General features: G+C 38.3%; 2 protein-coding genes across 2 annotated transcripts; both read right to left on the bottom strand.

Annotated features, from left to right (window-relative positions):
* Nucleotides 1-86: 86 nt before the first annotated feature.
* LOC116048595 (ADP-ribosyl cyclase/cyclic ADP-ribose hydrolase 1-like) lies at nt 87-12566 on the bottom strand. Its single transcript, XM_031297764.2, has 8 exons — nt 12357-12566; nt 8140-8266; nt 7897-8035; nt 4722-4801; nt 2321-2394; nt 639-725; nt 364-447; nt 87-195 (listed from the first exon to the last, which is right to left on the bottom strand). Exons 1-8 carry the CDS (start codon nt 12482-12484, stop codon nt 144-146), a joined length of 771 nt encoding a protein of 256 aa, XP_031153624.2. The 5' UTR covers nt 12485-12566; the 3' UTR covers nt 87-143.
* A 1230-nt stretch (nt 12567-13796) lies between these two features.
* On the bottom strand, nt 13797-21511 carry LOC116048591 (ADP-ribosyl cyclase/cyclic ADP-ribose hydrolase 1-like). Its single transcript, XM_035998241.1, has 10 exons — nt 20959-21511; nt 19954-20051; nt 19722-19845; nt 19065-19191; nt 18022-18157; nt 15196-15278; nt 15007-15080; nt 14831-14923; nt 14139-14225; nt 13797-13992 (listed from the first exon to the last, which is right to left on the bottom strand). The coding sequence occupies exons 2-10, from the start codon at nt 20033-20035 to the stop codon at nt 13893-13895; spliced, it is 906 nt and encodes a 301-aa protein (XP_035854134.1). The 5' UTR covers nt 20036-20051; nt 20959-21511; the 3' UTR covers nt 13797-13892.
* Between the last annotated feature and the right edge of the window lie 1335 nt (nt 21512-22846).

Genomic DNA, 22846 nt, shown 5'->3' with positions numbered 1-22846 from the left:
AAAAGAAAAACATTTCACATTAAGTCAAACTGGCCCACAGGTACAAAAAGAATATACTGCAATAGCAAATTATTTCTTTCTTCTTCTTTTAACAGCTGGTTATTATTGTGTCTCATATAATCTGATAATTAGTTCACATGTCTTCACCAACAGGCTCCACAGCCTGGATTGGAGCTACACTCCTGGATCTTAGATCTAGAGAGAGAGCAACAGGTTTGGAGAGAGAGAGAGAGAGAGAGAGAGAGAGAGAGAGAGAGAGAGAGAGAGAGAGAGAGAGAGAGAGAGAGAGAGAGACCAACATACTGTGAGGACAGAAACATACAAACGTGGTGACATCCTCTCGCACAAACATGCTGTACTTACTCAGTCACTTCCTTGCAGTTATATTGAATTCCTGGTTTCAGCTCTTTCTGTAAATCCTTTAAAGATGCATTTGTGCACTTTGTCCTGAAGAGGATGCAAAAAAATGACATGACATTAGGATCAATTTCCTCAGAATAAATTTGTCTTTCTGCATTTGTGTGTACAGTATACAGTTTAACCACTTTGGAAGAACATACAGAACATTCACACATTAACAATGAACACAACAGGGACAATAGTGTTGCAGAAGTCTTGTATATAAGGAGAAAACGTACACAGCGCTCTTCTCCGTGACCAGAACAACAGTCAGGCTTTTCACCCTGGGGTAGTTGAACCTCTTCACCTCGATTTTCGCAAAAGTACTGCCAACAAAAATAAAAACAGCACAATTTACCTGGCAAGGTGAAATAAATAAATAAATAACATACAGGATGGGATATCATTGATATAAAAGAACTAAAAACTTACAGATGTTTCTTGTACATTGTCTCACCAAATTGACTTTATTTTATTCAAAGGCTTAACTATTGGACTTTAAATCCCCACATGCAGCCACCACTACACACTACATATTCCTTAGTTTATATCGCTATTCCAGTTCCAGGATAGTTCAGGTGCTGCCGGAAATTCCGCAAGATGTCCCTCTTTTTAGACCGGATGCCCCACACTAGAGGGCTGCATTGGGATTGGGTCCCGCCGGGTCCCGCGGGACCCAACGCAAATCTCGCGGGAGCGGGCGGTTTTAACTTTGCTGCGGGCGGGAGCGGGCGGCTAAAAAAAACACTGCGTGATCGGGATGTAGCCTGGAACCCCCCCACGCCAGCAGAAACCATAGATATACATATATACTGACTGAGTATATACTGTATAGGCCATCTATGAGTAGACACCAGCGTGTCTGAGCCTCCCAGGACGGGGGAGCTCCGAGAGGCTCCGTCCATCCTCATCCTCGGCTCCTTCCTCCCCCTCTCTCCCTCTCCTTCTGCTCCTTCCTCCCCGTCTAACAGCAGCAAGCACCTGCCTTCTTTGCCTTCATCTTCTCCCTATTAACCTATAAAATTACATGTTTTCTCATGCGGGACGGGAGAAGATATAACATCAATGCATCTCTATTATTGTGCGGGCATAAATTCTCAGTTTTGCGGGTGCGGGCGGGAGTGGACATACACATTGCGGGAGCGGGCGGGAATGTAACACACACGTTGCGGGTGCGGGCGGTAATGGTCAGAAATTCGCCGGGAGCGGGATGAAGAAAACAGTCCCGCGCAGGGCTCTACCCCACACGTTCCTCTTTCTTTGTGTTGGCATTTCAAACTCTGGTGGATTTATGAGGACTATGGTTACCTGCTCCTCAGATATCTGCAGGGTAAATCCAGACAGCTAGCTAGACTATCTGTCTAGAACAACCTTTGCACACACACGTACCACAAAAACAAATACCATCCCGAGGCTATTTTGCTGAGGCACAGTCATTATGTCCGAGGCTCAGCGCCGCCCAAGACGATTGTAATTTGTTTAAAGAAATGCCAATATATCAGAGCACGTTTTTCTCCCATCCCAGAATGCTGTGTGGACTAGCCAGACCCTCCTCCGCAGCGCTGTGGAGGAAGGTCTGGCAATGTGAGACTACATATTCCTTAACTAATACTGCACCTGTTTCATTTCAGTTTGTCCCTGTTGGTATTGTGGGTATTTAAAGAATGTGAGGTCATCTCAGAGATATATTCTTTTGCTTTAGAGCTCCTTTATATTTGTGACTCAGGTAATTTTAAAAGGGAAATAATTAAATCCCAAAGAAATCCACACACATTTAAGTGATGCGGAGCAGACCCGTTATGATTCAAGGCTGATTTAATACGAGACTGTTGAGCATCTAAAAGTAAGATATTAAGATAAAGTACGGGTATGTAAAAAGTCATAAGCCTGTCAACCAAAAGAAAGGTCCAGAGCAACTCACCTGTTAGGATTGAATGGTGTGGCGATGTCTCCGTTTAGCATTGCTGTGACATCACCACAGGCAGCATCTGCAAACTACAGACATGGAGATGACGTTAAAGAAAACATAGTAAAGATTTTGAGGAAACACATTATCTAAAACGCACTCTGACTGTTACATTGCTGAGTTACTTTTGCAATGTAGACATTGATGATTACAGTAATGCAGCAGTGCATATATACTGATGCACTGATATACTGACAACCATACAATCAACTGAACTTTTCTTATCCCCAGTAGTCCTAATCTTGAAATAAGGTCAAATAGTATGCAGTATAACAATACAATAGAATTTAGAAATTTACAAAAAATATACAATAACAATTGAAGAGAGGGAAGGAATAGTGCAATATCAGTATAGTCTGAGATTTAAGATTTAAGATTTAAATATAAATATAAATTCAAAAGTCCACGAGCAGACAAAGCAGCAGAACAAGATGTGGCCTGCCTTGAAAAGTTGTCCTGACAGTGACTTCTTCTGGTAGAATTTAGAGAAATTGTTTGGAGGACATTGACATGCTAGGAAATATTAGACAGAGGAGATATTAAGTAGATGGACAGCAACACATTCGAAACATAACAATTTGAGGTCTCTCTGCTCTACAGACACTTCACCAGCTGGTTGGGGCTGTGTACATCTTTCTTTCACTTTATGGTACTACGTTTTTGCTGACCTCCAGTTGTTGAAGTTGTCGTCTTGTTCCCTCACATCACTGTAACGCTGGGTTTCCACAGGCAGCGTAAATAACGGCAGAGCGGAGCGATTCAATTCATTCCCTATGAGAACAGCGGTACGGGAAATCCGCTGACGGCGGCGAAAGTGCCCAGATGTTCCCTGCTCTCCCAAAGTTGATTCTGAGTCAACTTTTGTAGAGCAGTAGCCAATGAGAGGGTAGACTCGTGAATGTGCCTCCAATATATTCTACCATGTATACACACCTGCTATGCGTGCAAACTAAAAGATTGTGATTTATCTTACTTTATGATACATCTCTGTATGACTACAGGGATGTTAACAGCTAACTTGACAAAAGGCTGTCCAGGCAGTTGGTACTCCTGGTGGGTTTTATATATATTTGTTTTAGTAGTAGTAGCATTGTACTAACGTTTGCATTGTAGCAATGACAACTAGCTTGTTGCTAGTAATATAATGAAAAATAAATAAACAAATGACCCCTTTCACGTTGTTTTCCATGTCATCATTTGATGCATTTTTATTGCAAAAATATCGGTTGTAGTCACAGCTTGCTGAAGAGAAAAAAATCCATGATTTGACTTTTTGTCACTTAAAACTTTCCAATGTGATGTAAGTTTGGGTTTGCCTCACATCACACCAACCGTGTATCTGCTATAAGTTCTCAAAGATGCCTGCTGCAGCTTATGTGAATTTGTGTTGAGCTACAGTCGTGAAAACATTAGGACACCCATGCTAAAGTTGAATAAAAAAAATCATCTTTTGGAAATTGATTTTTCCTCATTTTTTTAATTAAGGCATTAAGATCAATCAAAAAAAAATCAATCAAAGGCAGGTGTGTATACATGGTAGAATATATTGGAGGCACATTCACGAGTAAAAAATTTGGAAAAATCCAATCTTTAAGGACACCAATTTTCTTTGATAATTGATAATAACTGGCCTTTAAAAATAAAAATCTGCCTGCCTCTATGGGAATTTAACATAGGGGTGTACTTACTTATGCCCCCTGTATTTTAAGGAAGAACATTTATTTATTTACGATACATTATTCATTCACAAACAAAATTGGTGTCCTTAAAGATTGGATTTTTCCTCATTTTTTAAATTAAGGCATTAAGATCAATTTCCAAAAGATGATTTTTTTATTCCTCTTTTTAGTCAACTTTAGCATGGGTGTTCTAATTTTTTCACATGACTGTATTTAAACTTTTAGTGTTTTTTGTCCTGTGTCCTGCTTCAATTTTATACACTTTGTTTGTTTTATATGCCATTTGTTTTGTTTCTGCATGTCCATGTTTTATGATGGATTGAATCTGTGTGTTTTTCTTTGTTGATTGTGTGAATATGTGGAAAAGGGTGTTATGTGTTGGTAGTTTTTTGGCAGGATAAAAGCCAGACAAACCAAACCAGAGCTCCTCTGAATGTGTGGGTTGCCACTGCTCGCTCAGGAGAGAGCTACGCAATGTGGGTCCATGGAGACGGACACAAAGCCTCATTGATGAAATACCCAGTCGAGTGACCTTTTCCTGTCCTCCTTTCCTTCATGACCACTTATAGACCGGAGAGATTCCACCTTATGCTTGATGTGTTGTTTTAACCCCTTAATGCTTAATCCCAACACTGTCTTTTTTTGACAAAACTAGTTAATTCTTGTTGATAACTTACAGCAGCTGAGACTCTGTTCCAGAATGAGTCAACAGCGTTCTTCTCTTCCCTTCCTGGGCAGGCGAAGGATCTGAATGTTACTAGAACAACAAACACAGAGTCAATACTTCCTGCAGTTCATTGCAGCTGATAAGAACTTGCTTTGGTGAGCTGCTCACAGGGCTGTATTCAAGTCTTTGTCGAGTCCAAGACAAGTCCAAGTCCAAGACCAGGACTAGTCGAGAACGAGTCAAGACCGAGTCCAAAGAGGTTCAAGTCCGAGTCAAGACGAGTCCAAATGAGAGACAGTCAATACCGAGACAGGAAAAAAATGAATCCTCTTCGAGACAATTTACTTCAATGTTCATAATTTATGTGATGTGAGAGACAGTATATCGTCTATTAAGATAATAATTTTGCTTTATCATGATAATCAAAAACAATCTCGATGCCTGTTCTAGATGGATTTTGAATTAAACTAATACCTGTTTTCTGAATGAGCGCACTTCATCAATGGTTTTGTTTTAAAGGAGGAAGTTACTACTTGTGCTGGACTCTGTCCAGACCAACTCGAATATTTGGCAAGTCCAATGGCCGAGTCCGAGACAAGTCGGAGTCCAAAAACCAACAAGTCCGAGACAACAGAAAAGCATCTTGAGTGACACAAGTACTAAACAAAACATATAGTTAGGCCTATATGACTGTCTTTAAAGCCAATATTCTGTTTAAACTGTAAAGTTCTTATTTGCATTATCTTAACAGACTTTCTCAGTCTTAATACCACATTCATTAATCATTAATACAAATGACTTCGTACTTTGCCCCCATCATAACTACTACAGCCACTAGAGGCCTAACAATAATACAGAAATATGGGTTGTAATTAATGCTGGTACAAACAACCTTTTTTGTTTGTTTTTTAAGACAGTGTGGAAATAACATATCTGGCATATTACATCAGCATGTATGACTGATATCAGGTTTTATTCCTATGTTCTCATGTTGCAGAGGCATGCAACACACCCAAAGGGCATGAAAAGGTATTTTGCTAAAAGGTTGTTGCCACAAATCATAAAAAAAAAAACGTTTAGATGCCAAATACTTATATATATATATATATATATATATATATATATATATATATATATATATGTATATGTATATGTATGTATATATATGTATATGTATATATATGTATATGTATGTATATGTATGTATATGTATGTATATGTATATGTATGTATATGTATATGTATATATATGTATATGTATGTATATGTATATGTATATATATATGTATATATATGTATGTATATATATATGTATATATATGTGTGTATATATATATATTATATATGTATATGTATATATATATGTATATGTATATGTATGTATATATATGTATATGTATATATATATGTATATATATGTATATGTATATATATATGTATATATATGTATATATATATATGATATATGTATATGTATATATATATCAATATACTGTGCTATGTTAATTGTGGGGTCAAGGGTAGGTGAGCGAGGCATTGTTTTGTATATTGTTTGTATTTATGTATATGTACTGTATGTCTAATTTTTGTGTTTGTATATATGTGCAGGACCCCCTTGAAAATGAGATGCTACATCTCAAGGGGTTATCCTGAAATAAATTCAAATTCAAATTCATATATATGATATATGTATGTGTATATATATATATATATATGTATGTATATGTGTATGTATATATATGTATATATATATGTATATATGTATATATATGTACTATGTATATATATATATATATGTAAAGTAAAGTATTTGGCATCTAAACTTTTTTTTTAATGATTTTATTTATATATATATATATACACAGCAGTTAAATGACTGCTGCAAATCTGCTTTCTGTGCCCGTTATCTTTGAATCTATTTTGCAAAAATAAACCAATCTGAGCTAAAAGTTTCCCAGTTTTGAGGAGTCTTACTTGTGCTACCCTCCTTTCCACACCAGGTAAGGCCATTCAGCACAGATCCCAACACAGTGTCCTCCACTGTGAGAAAACAATCTCTCTTTTTCTGAGTGAAGTCATGGACCACATCCTTCGTTTGGCTCACATAGCGCACTTTTGTTTTGAAGGAGGAAGTTACTTTAGAACAAAAGCATATTGTGCTGGACTCGGTCGAGACCAACTAGAATATTTGGCAAGTCCAATGGCCGAGTCTGAGACAAGTCTGAGTCCAAAAACCAATGAGTCCGAGACAACAGAAAGGGTCTTGAATCCGGACTCGGACTCGAGTCTGACTCAAGACGCTTTTCTGATATGATTTCCAAGAACTGTACACTGGAAGGAGGGGGAGAAAAATCTAGTTTTTTATTATTTTTCACAGTTTATTATATTGTTGCACTACGCACTAAGATTCAGTTTTCTTTTCTTGAAATAAAGTTCTTATTTGCATTATCTTAACGGACTTTCTCGGTCTTAATACCACATTACATGACTTCTTGCTTTGCCCCCATCATAACTACTACAGCCACTAGAGGGTGCTGCCTAAAAATAAAACATAAATAAGCGTCGTAATTAAAGGTGCTCTAAGTGATGTTGGGTGACGTCACTTCTTGTTGACGTTCGGAGTATTGTCAAACAAAACGGATGCTAGCTCGCCCCTCCCTCTTCCTCATCCCGTCCCCTCCCCCTCCCTTCCGCGCACTAACCCCCCCAACCCCCAAATCCTTCTTGTCGGTTAGTGGCTGGAACACTGTTTATGTTTCATGGTGGAGGTTAGCGTAGTTTGTTTTTGTTGCCGTTTGTGGAGCCTGGGCTGTCTACAGAGACTGCGGTTTTTTTTTACAGTGTGTTCAGGGGACAGGCAGCTAGCAGATAGTAAGGAGATGTTTGCTGTATGTGACAAAAAATGTTGTAGCCTAAAAAGCGTGTGACATCGCTTAGAGCACCTTTAATGCTGGTACAAACAACCTAAGGGGTCTTTTTTTTTTTTAAGACAATGTGGAAATAACACCTCTGCCATATCACATCAGCATGTATGACTGATGCCAAATACTTTACATAATAGTTAAATGACTGCTGCAACTCTGCTTTCTGTGCCCATTATCTTTGAATCTATTTTGCAAATAATAAACCAATCTGAGCTAAAAGTTTCCCAGTTTTGAGGTTGTCTATTGCATGAATAGTCTTACTTGTGCTACCCTCCTTTCCACACCAGGTAAGGCCATTCAGCATATATCCCAACACAGTGTCCTCCAACGTGAGAAAACAACCTTTCTTCTTCTCAGTGAAGTCATGGACCACTTTATTCGTTTTGCTCCAGAACATCAGCTAAACCCAAAAAACACAGTTGTTAGATGAATTATTTTGCATTATAAAAGGGAGTCTTGAGTGGATACAGACAGACAGACAGTCTAGTGATGAGCAGTGTTTACTTTGTTGGGATCAGCACTGAAGTCGGCTGCAGCAATGAAAGGGTCATAGGCTTCCGTGGGAACTGTACGAGGGTCCCGCCCCACATAGGCTTGTTCAAATGTACCCCACATCTTTTCACAGTCGTATCTGCTGAAAAATAAATAAAAGTGCTGCTTAGTTTCAGGAATGTGCATCAGCCTCATTCTGATAAAAAAAAAAAGCTTAAGTGTAGGACTAGATTTGTTGCATGCTGTGTATGAATTACAGTTTATTTATTAGATTAGTTTGCATTTGGGAAAGGGAAACATGGCATTTCCTCCCTTCCTTTAACATAAATAAGTGCAGCCACTCTACCAACTGAGCTAATCAGCCACATCAGTATAGGTTTAATTATGATGTGTAATGTAGACATATATTACAGTACTTGTGGATCAGCCTTCTATAGCGAAAGACCAAATTTGGTGCAGTAGGGATGTATAAGTACAGTTTATTTATTTGACAGAGGGCATTTACTCCCTCCCTCATTTGAATCTTAAATATTTATTTCACTTTACACCTGTTGGTTTTATGTGTTTTGTGAAGCACTTTGTTACTTGTTTTTTTTTTAAAGGGACATGAAAAGTTATTATCATAATAATAAAAAAAACATTGTCATGGTTAAAAAAGCACCCTAAACAGTATGCCAAATTCATATTTCCTGTCAATATTGGCTTATTACAGTAAAAAAGACAGAAAGTAGGTAGTTAAGAAAGAAACTGCATCGTCATTACGCTGTGTGAACAGACACAAATGGAGCTAACAGTGCAGAAAGGAGGCCAGACAAGTAATCATTGATCAGAGTAACAAACAGGCCATGGCTGAACTCTAAGTTTAACTGAAAGTTTACTTTCACTTTTTCTGGCTAGCACTTCCTTTTACACGGCTCCCTCTTTACTTAATACAAATGTCAATCATTGGTCCATGCCAAGATTGCTTAAGGCCTCCTGCACACTGGCTGCATGGCGTAAGCATGGCATTTCTGTTGCGTGTCAGTTGCGGGCGGCTGCGTGGATTTTTCTATGTCTTTACACACCAGAAACGTGTCTGACGCGGCGCTGCTGCTGTTTCCCATTGATTTACTGCACTCAAGCAGTAGTATACTTCATGTTAAACATAAATATATACTGATTTGATTACAGCAAAGACAACGTCGGCAGTATTGACGGCAAAATAGGCTACAGAATATTTTGTTCTGTATGACAGGTGCAATATTTTAAAATTGATTTTTTTATTTTGAATTACATTTATATCTGCATTTATGTCAAAACCTAGAGACTTTCAACTATCAAAATGTCATTTATTAAATGTATTTGTGTCAAAATGACATATAAACATTTTTTTGTTTTCTATTTTGCCTGGAAACACTTCCAAAACACTTGAATGTCGCGTGAAAAAATAGGCGTCGGTCCTATTTCTAGCATGCACGCGTTCTCGGCGCCTGAGATGTGCGTGTCACGCAGGCAGTGTGCAAGCTCTAACCTGTTAACATGGGAGCCAAAATAAACACGCCACGCAGCTGACACACGCACACGCAGCCAGTGTGAAGCCGGGCTAAGCTTGCAAACAAGCATGCACACACTTCAACTGTTATTGATGAATTCAATATTTCTGCATTTCAATTTCTTCAATATTAACATACACGCTTCAGATAACGGGGGGTGATCGCTTTGTAGCATTAAAATGGCGCCATAGGAGGTTCGCGGTCCGAGGATAGGCTTACCCCCTTGGTCCCAACAGGTGACGGTACGTCAGCGCGGACAGCAGTGTGTCCAAGCTGCTGACAGATTATTAATGTTTTGGCTTGCTTCACATAAATATCATTTCATCAGCTGTGGAAAGTAACTATGCCATAGGCTACTTCAATACAACTGTAAGGTATTTTTAATTAATTTTCTCCTACTTGCCTATTGTACATTTTACTTCTCTATTTTTATAGTTGTAGTTACTTTGCATATTCATTAATTATACAAAATATTATGAATAATCTATGATGTATTAAAGTGGATAAAGAGGAGACTTTATTGATCCAGGGTGAAATTCACAAGCTACCTGCCAAGTCAAACTTCCGCTGTTATTTTGGTGAAAGTAACTCAAAAGTAATGCGAAAGTAGTGTAAAGCATTACAATTCAGAGACAGTAATATTGTAATATATCTAATTACTCTCAAATAACAGTAAGTAGTACTGGGCAGTATACCGGTTTATACTGTATACCGGTATTCATTTCCCGTATGATATGAATTTTTCATACACCATAATACTGGTGCATTGCCACAGAGGGCGATACATCCAAAGTAATCTGCCAGTGAATTGAGAACGAGAGCCAGGTTAACTGCGTACCCTTCTCACTCATGTTACTCACTCAGTAACTTTATAACACAACAATTAATAACCCACAACTAACTTTCTTCAACAGGATACAACACCATAGCACACAACAATTTGTGACTTAAACAATTTCTAATAAACTAATAATTTTACATACAAATGTACACCACCGAACGGCATGTTGGCTAACATTATAGCTGCTCTCTAGCCAAGTAGCATAACAGTCTGTTAAGCTGGGAGAGGCTCCGGTCACTACTACACATTCAAGAACAGAGAAGAAAGTTAGAGGATGAAGAAAGACCGGAGATACACCAGAACGTTCTCACATATCTGGAACAAACTCCCAGAAAACTGCAGCTCTGCCGCAACTCTCAGTTCTTTTAAATCAAGGCTGAAGACCTATCTCTTTGATGTTGCCTTTCTTTAAATAACTGAATAACTTATACTGAAGTTGCATTGTTGACACTGTATGACCATAAAAAGAGAAATTCCTATTTTATCTGCTTTTATATATTTAACTGTTTTAATTGCTCTTCAATGTTTCATTTCTTATACTGCACTGTAACTTTTATTCTCGTATTTTATCTGTTTTAAATTTTTTAATCTGTTTTCATGTAAAGCACTTTGAATTGCCCTGTTGCTGAAATATGCTATACAAATAAAGCTGCCTTGCCTTGCCTCAAGAGAGGAGCCGTCTGTTGTTCCGAAGTTTTTTGTTACAAAAAAATCTGACATAATTTAGCCACAGTTGTTGCCCGTCGCTCTAACATTTACTTGGTTGCACTAACATTACTCGGCCGTACTAACGTTACTCGGCCGTGCTAAAATTAAAGGCATGTCACTTCAAGCATGCAGCGGAGCAACATTGTGAACGCAATAACAATCCACCTACAGTCCCGCTACAGACCGTTGAGAAAGACGGGTTCAGAGCATTGGTTAAAACACTGGATTTAAGATGTGTTGCCTCGCTGAAATACGTCCGCTAACCTACAAACATTATTCAAACACCGAAGGAGGCTGACAGCGGAGCTACGTTCAGTCGCCCACTTTTCTACAACAACCTAGCTAACTTACCTGTGGCCAAGGTAGTGTTTATACAACTATCTTACAACTATTTTGTTTTGAAAGGGAAACAATGTTAAAGTTGTTTGTATGTGTATTCATTCGATTTAAGTTTATTTTACTACTTTGCAGTTTGCTGACAGTAGAATACACCATTATAAACCTATATAAAGGACCAGTCAAGCGAAAGAAAGAAAATACTGTCATGTACCGTGAAACCAGAATCTTAAAAAATACCGTGATACGATTTTTTTTGTCATACCGCCCAGCACTAACAGTAACTAGTAATCTATAATGTATTACATTTTGGAATTAACTTGCCCAACACTGAAGATAAAAATGTAAACAAGAAACAAGAATAGATAACCTACATTTAACATAACATTACAGTGACAAAAGAAGAATTTAAGACCCTTAAACGTACATTTGATCTGGGATTGTGGTGCTGTTGAGCTGTAGCCTATTGCGTTATCCAAAGAGGTGTTCTGTTATTTAGCCTACCATTTCTGATATGAATTGGATGGACCAAAAAAAAAAGAAACACCTGTCAGTATACAGTAATGCAATACAGTTAAGCACCACAAACTACATTCTCTTCCAAAATGGCCATAGAGTTGTATTAGACTGCATTAGTTTTAGCTAAGTGTGCCTATTAAACAGAGTGTAGGATATGCTTACTGCACCACATATTTAACATATCTTAAATTGTATTCCTAATGTAATTATTCAGAAAGCCCGGTTTATCGCAGGGCTTACATGATATTCTGTTCATGAACTTTAAAAATAAATAAATAAAAAAAAACGCTTACCCCTTGAACTCCTTACATCTTGCAATGAAAGTTGGCTTCAGTGGCCAGAAAATCACTGCCAACAGAACTGCAACAACAATCAGCCCAGCGACGACAACCACACTTGAAATAATACGGCATTTCCCCATTTTAATGTAATATATTACAGTGGAAGTTTGGCTGTCGAACTGTTTTTACGTCGCTCGCACTCAGGCTTCTATTTATGGAGGAGCGCACTCACCGTGCGCGCGCACGTGTGCTGGCTCTGCTCCAATCAGCAATGATATCTGTTGAGATGGAGCTGCCCAAACAAAGAGACCGTTGAGCAGTTGTATTAGAGTGTGATATTCACAAACAGAAATACATATTTAACTATTCCACTTTTAATATACTCGCTTTAACTATGTAGGGGTGCGCCTCAGACTGTATCCAGTAAGTTAGAAATACTAAAGTCAAATGAAAACACTGAAAAATATTTATAAAATATGAATACATATGAATACATAAAAAACCTAAATACTGAGTCTGCCCCACTCATTGTACACTCCTATCTATTTTATAATATCGAGGTAGTTGTACTTCACTTGAGTATCTGCATTTCATGCTACTTTCTACTTCATACATTTCAAAGGCAAATATTGTACTTTTAACTCCACTTTATTCATTTGACAACTGTATTTAGTAGTACATTTTTTAAAATGTTTTAATTTATTTATTAACACATACATTATGATGTAGGATATTATTAAAGATTAGACTTTATTGATCTCTGGGAGTAAACTCTCAAGCTACTTAGCAGTATGTACATTCATTGAAATTAGCTTCACTTTTACAAGCAACATTGAACACATGAATGCATCAATAATTATAATCCAGTGAATATACAATATTTTGATATGGGGCCCTTCTGCATATTGAGTAATTTTACCTTTGGTACTTCAAGTATATGTTCAAGCTATTGTATGAATATTTTATTAAGAGTAGGTGTGTATGTGCTAAGTTGCAAAAGAGCTGTGTGTGCAGTCAAATTGAGGAAGTGGTTAAAAGCACTCTGGGTGACCTCTTGATGCACAGATGGTTAAGCTAAAGTCATGAAAATAGTGTAGGCCTTATACGGCAGGGCGAATATGAGCTTCTGGACTCCAATTAACCCCTTCTTCATCCGTCAGATTGGCTGTGTGGTAATTTGATTAAACACACTGATTTAGGAAAATGCATCAAAAGCATAAAAACTAGTTTTTGACATAGACAGGGCTTCAGAATTGGTAACGAACCACCTTGAGGCCATTAGGTCGGGCTGATATTTTTGCTTTAGCGGTGCTTCTCCCACAAAGTCACATTCGATTAGCATAATCCAGTCAATTGTAAAGCAGAAGCTTTTAAATTCGGAAGCAGATCAATTTTGCACTCCAAGAGACTCTCTGACCTAATGTGCTAATGAAATGTGATCAATGACAAGTGTGTGGTATAAAGAAAAACACTTTAATTCAGGAAATCTTTTGAGCAGCCAGTTTAATTGTAGCCACCTTCAAATATCAATATCAGAATACATGCTATTCACTGAAATGTGAGGCTCTTTCTGTGTGAGAGGCTGTTTGCACATGTTTGGCAGGAGGACTGTTGGGGGTTCTGGATACACTGAAGGATCATCAGGGTCCTGTGAAGAAATATGATTTGTGTTACTCCAGGGTACTTTGGTCAGGAACCTCTCTGTTTGTCTATGAATCTGTCTGTCTGTGTTGTTCTAGGGCAATGAACATATTTTATTGTTTAATTTATTTGGACTTGTTGGACGTCACTTACTGGTCCTTGTCTGTGCAAGTCCAGCGGAAACCTCTGGACTGGAGGACCTGGATCAGGTCCACAATGGATCCTTCACTACATGTTTCTCTGTAAAAGAAGAAAAACAAGAGACTTGATTTGTGGATCTAAATAGTTACCACTTACTGATAAGTCACCATTTTTAAAGCTTGTACTTACTGCAGTGTGGATGGCTGATAATAATTCTTTATATATCAGTTATAAGCCATTAATGGCTTATCAATCCATTAATCCAATAATTGGTCATACCAGGACGCATAGTCTTGTTATTCCAATATAGCGATTCATAAATGTTGGTCATACTAGGTATTTGTGGACTTTAAACAATACGAAATAAAGTTTTCAGTTATAATTGTTAATGACATAATAAATTCATTTTGATCCAGATTCTCCACAGGTTTTTCCAGAAGTTTTACATTAGACGGTCTTCCTGGTGAATTAACTAAAGCTAGAGCTAAAAAGAAACATTTGAACCTGACAGAGGAATTTTTCACAACCTGGTTTTTATTCACTGCTTATAACTAACCTATAAATCATTGACATGAAGTGATAAGTCATTAGTTACAACTTTAAAAAAAACACTTCATAAAGGGTGACTTATTAGAAAGTGGTACTGTTTTAGGTGAAAGTAACATTCTACTATAATACGAAATATCAGCTGTTTTTATCCTCACATAAACGGTCCCTCTAGATTGGTCACCACCTTTATGTTGACATAATTCACCCTGTGTGGTTTCAGGCTGTCCAGTTCAACACTTCCAAACATGCTGTGAGATAAAAATAAAAATAAAAAAATATTTTATACATACTCAAACACCATTGCTAAAAATGTTTATCTATTTCTTTTTACCTTTTCCTACTGAAGGCATTGACAATAGACCCATTCAGTAAGACCGTGATGTTGCCACATGCCATTTCTGCAAACTAACAAACAGGTGAAGAAAGTCGCATGAGAGTAATTATTCCACTGCTGGTTTTGGAGCAATATGTTGCATATGAATGATAAACAACACAGCTGTGTGTTGGACATTAAACTCACATTCTGCGAGGCTTGCCTCCACAAGGAATACACCGGATGATTTCTACATGCCGACCACTCTGGACAAGAGCTGAAATCAAAACCTGTGTGTCATATCCACAGCTATCAGTTAAAACCAGCTTGATACTTTTTAAATGAGAATGAATAGTGAGAAAAACAAGTTTACAGTAGGTGAAGTGTTGACGCGACGACATGTAGTTAATCACTCAGCACTACACCTGTATTAAAAAAACGTGGAAACATTCAAATCCCAGTGCTACCAAGATCTCTTCTAATTTTCCTAATTCTAAAAGCACATGAATGAAAGCAAAATTGATTACACTTTTTGTTGTTAAGATTTTAAAAGAATTTTTAAGGAAATATGTTGGTATAGTTTTGGTACTTTGGTACATTATTTTAAACAATTGAAAGATGCATTAACTGACTTTTTGGCCAGCTTAGGGAAACCGAAACAAGCTGAAACACAACACTGACATATTTTTAACTTTTAGTTGTTGTCGTTGAGATGGCAAACTGTTTGCTAATTTACACATCCAGCAGTTACGGAGAAACATTATCATTGGTTTGGAGTCGTGTTTGTATCCACTTGATGACTGTAAGTCCAATTTTATCTCTCTTTAACCTCTGCTTTTGGTCTCCACCAACTCTTAAAGGGAAATATTTGAGTTTTTAGCTGCTAAATGCTCCACTATGTTCACCAGCTAGTTGCTAACTCTGTCTGTCTGCTGTTTGCTGCTGAGCAGGTAGTGTACAGTACAGGGAGGATTTTTTCACTACACTTTTACTACTGTAAAGTTGTGGGTTATAAAACCAAAACAATGAGCTGAAAGACACTAAAACGCTCTCTAGAGCTAAGGGGATTTGCAGAGTCGGTCGAGTTAATATGAGTGACCCCATATTACAGACAAGTGTTCATTTGATCCATTGTCAATATAAAACCGTTGATTAGTGCAGTTTTAAGGAACTTACATGTATCATTGCATCTTCCATTTCCTGCATTTTATCTTAATCTTTTTCTGGTAAATAATGAAAGGGCATTGACGATTATCATAATAGATTGTTAGTATAAAAATATGGATTGTAAATGCAAATATCTATTCTGTGTTGTTTGTGACATGATGCAATATAGCGCAACAAGTGTGACCTTACGGTTTCATATAAAATGCCTCAATTGTGTTGATAATGAGAACTATCAGTGGTTCATTTTAACATTAAATGCAAGAAGATGAAAAATTGTATATATATGTATAGACCTTTTCAATGGAATTCCATTGCAAGGCAAAAGTCATTCACATAGTACATTGCAACAGGAAATCAACTTGGGGCCATTTAGAATGTTTATGTTTACAACTGTGAAATGGAATATCAGATGACTAGGGACTAGTAGGCATTATCAGTGACATCTCAAATTAGCCGAAAATAATAAAATCAGTAGTCATTAGTTAATAACTAATTCATATTTTATTACATTATACTTAATTGTTGTTCAGTTTTATGTCCTTGTTTTTAAATAATGGATCTGATTGTGTCCTTTTGGTACCTTATGCCACCAAAATTCAGTTACAGGAAATGCTATATCATGGTTGGGTCACTGCAGTGTTTCCTAACCTGGAGATCAAGACCTCTTCAAATGATCACAAGATAAATGGGAGGGTTTGTGTAATAATTAATTTAACAGGAGAGAAGAAAACTGTCCTTCTGCTACAACCAGGAATTTTCTCTAATCTGTGCTTGTTATCATGTGAATGTTTCTGAAGAGACAGCAGAGATGTTCACAAGTCATTTTTTGGAAGTCCAAGTCCAGTCTCAAGTCTCTGGCCATCAGATCTGTCCCTAACACTGTATTGTTAAATCTTATGAATGATGTCAAAGCATGTCCTGTAGCTACCATCCATACAGTACAGTATCAAAATTAGTTGTGGGATAACTTTATATGGTCTACTGCAATGCAATCTGAAGAAACACAAATTAGTAACACAAATTAATAACTCTGTTTCAATTTCATAACTGTATTTTTCAACATTTTGGTATCTGCACCAAAGAATACATGTTTTTCAGTGTTCAAAGTTTGAGGAAAACATCTGTATAGAAAGTTAATACACTAACTATGGTGCAAACGTGAGAACTGATACTTTCCGTATTGCTATTCAACAACCTGGTGAAATATTAACTTAAGTCTGTCACATCATATGGATACAACTATAAAGACAGAATTTGCCTGTTCCCAGCATTAGCACAACACTTTGCGATGGTTAGCTTGTTACCTGTGAGATACATGCTAAATTTAACGTCTCTTTCACATTAGCAAGTGACTGACCTATCTGGGTGCGTTTTGAGATGCCTGATAAAGTTTGACGTTGTTGATCCGGCATCTTTTATCTTGGTGCCACACACCTTGCATGTAGCTGTTCACTTACTGCCACTGTTTACAAAGTTATTGAAAGCAAAACTAATGACAAAAGGCACAACTCCGGGAGAACTTGGTGTCGCCATCGTCAATGCATTTATGTGAGTGCGCGCCGCGCACATAAGCATAGCGCATGCGTTTCCCCAACATATATGCGCCAATAAAAGAAAATATAACTACATTAACGAATTTAGATTTAAAAAACAATAATTGCATGAAAACAGGTTGTTGACGAGTCTCGAAGCACGAGTCCGAGTCAAGTCTGAAGTCTTTTGGGTGGAGTCGCAAGTCAAGTCTGAAGTCAGCTGTTTGTGCGACTTGAGTCCGAGTCTCAGACTCAAGTCCCCATCTCTGAAAGACAGTGCCTCTTTTCTTGTCATTCAGTCATCTCGGTCTTGTTAAAACTAGAAAAGATCTACCGGAGTCTTCCTCTTGTCCACACCAGATGAGGTCGTTGAACATGTAGCCAGCCAGCGTGTCCTCCAGGGTCCAGAAGTGACGTACAACAGCTGCATAGCTGTGCATCAGAATCCTGGTTTTACTCCAGAAGAGGAACTGAACAGAAGGAAAGGAAAATGTGATAAAGCAGCTTAAGTCTTAAAAGATTTTGATATCTAATGAAAAATTATGAACGTGTATCTCATTTTGAAAGGTATGGTGGAAGTAGCCCAGTCCGTAGGGACCGGAGGGTCACTGGTTCAAGTCCCTGTCCTCCATCCTCCTGGGCATTGCCAAGGTGTTCTTGAGCAAGGCACCAAACCCCCCCCCCTCCCCCCTCAGGGCGCCTGTCCAGCAGTCGCAGCCCACTCACTCTGACATCTCTCTAATTGTGCATGTATAGGACCTGAGCGTGTGTGTATGTATTTCAGGCCTGTGTGTAGTGTAGTGGTTCTTAACCTTGGGTTGCGAGCTCACTTCTGGGGGTCGCCAGATGGTTGTGGAGACAAAAATTGTAATAACATTTTAGACTGGGGAATGGTTTTTACATTACTGTGTGAGTGGTACATTTCATGGGTTGTATATTTAGAGCTTCATTCGTAAATCTGGAGGTCCTGGAACACAGAAAGAGGTCTTAAGGCAGGTCAAGGGAAGAGAAAAAGTCACAAGCGCATCAAAAATCCACAGAGCCTGGGGCACTTGGACAAGGCTGGGTGCTAGCTGCTAAAACTAAAAATCAGTAAAGCAAAGCATTTCTTGTTTACATGTATTAATGAGAGCATTTACAAAAGTCCCCCAAAATCAGCAGGGGGAGGTGTGTAGAAACAGCTGTTTGCACCGGTTTGCAGTTCTCTTTTTCGCATTGTCAAGGGGGTGGGGGGTCAGGAACGCAATCCTCATTATTCTGGGGGGGGCGACTCGAAAAGGTTGAGAACCAAGGTATAGTGTGTAATACCAATAGAGTGTAAATTGTAATAAAAAGTATTCAAAAAAAGGAAAAGAAAAAAGAAGAGCTCTTCCTCACCCTATCACAGGGCCAGGTCTGTGGCATGGCGTAAAACATGTGACGATAATGCTCCACCGTCACATTACAAGAGGACTGACGGACAACCGCCTCTTCAAACTGTCTCCAGATCTCCTCACAGTCCAACCTACACATGAAAATGAAATGTATCTTTATTTTACTTTAGGGCTGCAGCAAATAAGTGTCTTTTTTGATAATTAGTGGTTACACTTACACGCTTGCAAACTGGCAAAATATTTTGTGCCTGCAGCTTCTCAAATGGGAAGATTTGCTGTTTTTCTCCTATCCAATATGTTTGAGTTTTTGAAGGCTGGTCGGACTAAACAAGACATTCGATTACGTCACCTTAGATTCTGATTTTTGTCATAGACTAAATAATGAATCAATTTATCATAAAATATGCCCAAATTCTCTTGTTTCAGCTCCTTAAATGTGAATATTTGCTAGTTTATTTACGAAGGTAAACTGAGTTATCTTTGGGTTTTGGACTGTTGGTCAGACAAAACAAGACATTTAAAGATGTCACTGTCACCCTGATCATTTGCCAGCAAAGATTCTTCTGCATTGGGAGGAAATCTTTCAAGTTTAGAGGCTCAATTTGAGTCCCACCCAAAATTGGAAATGTAAGGATATGAGTTTAAAGTCACCGTACAGTACCTCAAGCTGGGGTTAACTAGTGTGATGTAATTGTAACACCTTCCAACCACAATGTGTTTAATGTTGGCTGTAGTCCCCAGCTGTGCTCTCAGTTGACCAGGGCAGAGCAGGAACATAAGAAACCCTTTTGGAAAGTGGACACAAAGATGGATGAATACATTATGTATAACATTTGGGATGGGTGCATCAGAAGGAAGAAAGGGATAGAAGAAAATGTGGGAAAGTTACTTACATACTGTCACGCTGATCATTACAGAGGGCACAGATGTTTTAGGGGAGATACCCTGGAGCGCCCCAGCCTCGTGTTTATGCATGCCTTAATCCGCCTCACTGTAGATCAACAGCAACAAAACATGTTCTATCAATTTTGAATTTGACTCCAGGCCAGCAGGTACTTTTCCTGGTGACTAAAGTAGAGTTGCACGATATTGACAAAATGTGATATTGCGATATTGATTATGAATATTGCGATATCGATATTAATTTCGATATTTTTAAACATATGTAAAATTACAAAAGTTACGGGAAAACGCATCAAAATAGATTCATAACAAATTAAACAAGTTTTCTCACAACACAAGGTTTATTTTAACTGACGGTCATATTGGACTGGTACAACATGAATGAATAAATAACGACCGTGTCTACAGAACAGGACATGCATTACTGGTTGTACAGTATAAAATATATAAGGAGAACAGGACACAACTTTTCTTTCGCTTCTCTGATTCGTTCCGTTTTTTTGTCACTAACATGTGGCCAATGAAACATGATCATTATAGCGTTTCAAGCGGGCTCTAAATCAAACACAACTAAGCCACACAGCCAACGGACAGGACGCAGTGCTCCACAAAATAATATATTATATCGACAATATTAAGTCGATATATCTTGCACCCCAAGATATAATATTGCGCAACGTGATATTGCAATAACGATATTGAGTCGATATATCTTGCACCCCTAGACTAAATTTTCTCATGGCATGTACAAAACTTCCTCCCACAGTTTTCTTTTTGTCTCAAACTATCAAACCTGGCAGCTGTTCAAATACCCTGCAGGTGATTTTAACACATAATCATAGCTGACCTTTAGAAAACAATACGCCTCAGAGCATATCAAGGAGATACACATTTTTGTTTTAAATTACAGTGGCTAGCACATGCAGTTATAAAATATGTGAACAAACATGCTAGGTTTTGCAACCCTATGAGGAAACATAGAAGTAAATGCTCACCTTTTTCCATGTAGGAGGTTAAATTGCAACAAATGGCTTCGTTGTTGTGATGTTAAAAGCTTTGCTCAGGTAAGAATTCGGCACAAATTGAGTCCAGCTGTGGTGTAATGTGATGTGTACCCTCCACTCAGGGCTAATGGCGGACATGCCCAAGAGACTTGTCTTTATAGCTGGACACACACAGCTCCTAGTCAGCCCACAGATAAGTGATTTAGGGACAGATGCACTGTTTTTTTCCCCCAGCCTCCTGTCACAAAGAGTAAATCCACATGACTTCCATTATGGTACCAATAAGAATCTCCCCACACAGAGTGTTCCCTGTTCTTTGGGTCATGGTGTGATGGGTTGGAGGAGGAAAAATGCGTTGTTATTTGCGTTACTGGACACACTGAATTATGAATTTCAGCAGGGCAATTTGTAGAGTATGCTTCAAAATGAGCCCACAGTATTAGGTTGAAGACAGTAAATGGTATTTTGTGAAGTAGTACTTAGGTTTAGGTTTCAGAAGAAAATACAATGAGAACATGAGATTGTTAGTTCATACAGGTAATGCAAAAAGTAATGCAACACTGGACCATTTTCCTTCATTCTTCACAGTTAATACTTCTATTGCAATGCTTAAATACTGAGTATTATTCCATTGTGGTAGGCCTAGGCCTGCTGATACTTTTACTTCTTACTACTTACTTACTACTTTCACTTTTCCATCACTGGGAGTGGTTTTAGTAATGAAGGGAATTCTTGGAAAAATACAAGGCCCGAAGGCCAGAAAAGATCTGACTCCAATTACTCTAACCACTCTAATTCCCGCCCATCTGTTGATGAGACTTGTGATACCAGAACTCACAGATCAAATCTGAGACGATAGATTCAAGTTGAGCAAGTTTACTGAAGTCCAGCAGTTAAGTTTTACAGCACATATGTGGGTTCACAAAATGACACTAAGTATACGGAGCTCAGGTCCACTCAGTCTCTGTCAAATTATGAGCCTCAAATCTAACTGTCCCTCTCTTCTTATCCTTTTCCTTGATGTAGTGTTGACGAACTGACCAAAGAGCCGGTTAATTAACCCAAGTCGTGTCACTGAACCAGGAGAATCGAGTGCCATACGTCAATGAACCGACTCACTCCTGTTTTTTTACCTCATTCGTGCCGTTGTGTGTAGCTGGTATTCTTCTGCTACCGTGTGTGTAGAAGTGAATGTTGCTACATGGTAGGTAGGCTGTCATGAGGAGACCGCGCACCAGGCTACTGAACGAGACCGTAAGGACCTTAACCGAGGGTACTGCATGAGTCTATTTTCAAACGGGTGTCTAGGTTCTTGGGAAGTTTGAGTTATCAAGCGATCCCAGAAGCCTTTATTTCTCATGCATCTTAGGTGATTGTGTACATAGAAATTCATAGGCTACATTATCGATGGATATCATATACAAATGCATGTCATGTTATATTGGTAGTTATGTTAAGTTAAATGTTTGTTACATGGAAGGTAGGCTGTCACAAGGAGACCGCGCACCAGGCTACTGAACGAGACCGTAACCGTGCCTAATGTATGAGTCTATGTAATCAAACGGGTGTCTAGGTTCTCGGCAAGTTTGAGTTATCAACCGATCCCAGAAACCTTTATGTTTCGTGCATCTTAGATAGATAGATAGATAGCTTTATTTGTATAGCGCCTTTCATACATCGATTGCAGCTCAAAGCGCTTTACATCCAAAACATTCAACACAACTCTCGCAGGAGCACATTTAAAGCACGCAAACAGTATATTTGCACTGTTGCACTGGTATTTTGCTTATTAGTTGACTGAATAATAATAATAATCACATACATAACATAACATAGCAGGGACAGATACAGCATGACATGAGGAGAGGAGAGGGGGAAA

Source organism: Sander lucioperca, chromosome 23 (genome assembly GCF_008315115.2).
Source record: "Sander lucioperca isolate FBNREF2018 chromosome 23, SLUC_FBN_1.2, whole genome shotgun sequence".
Classification (NCBI taxonomy): domain Eukaryota; kingdom Metazoa; phylum Chordata; class Actinopteri; order Perciformes; family Percidae; genus Sander; species Sander lucioperca.
Note: the sequence above shows the minus strand (reverse complement) of the source record. Positions and strands in the feature narration are given on the sequence as shown.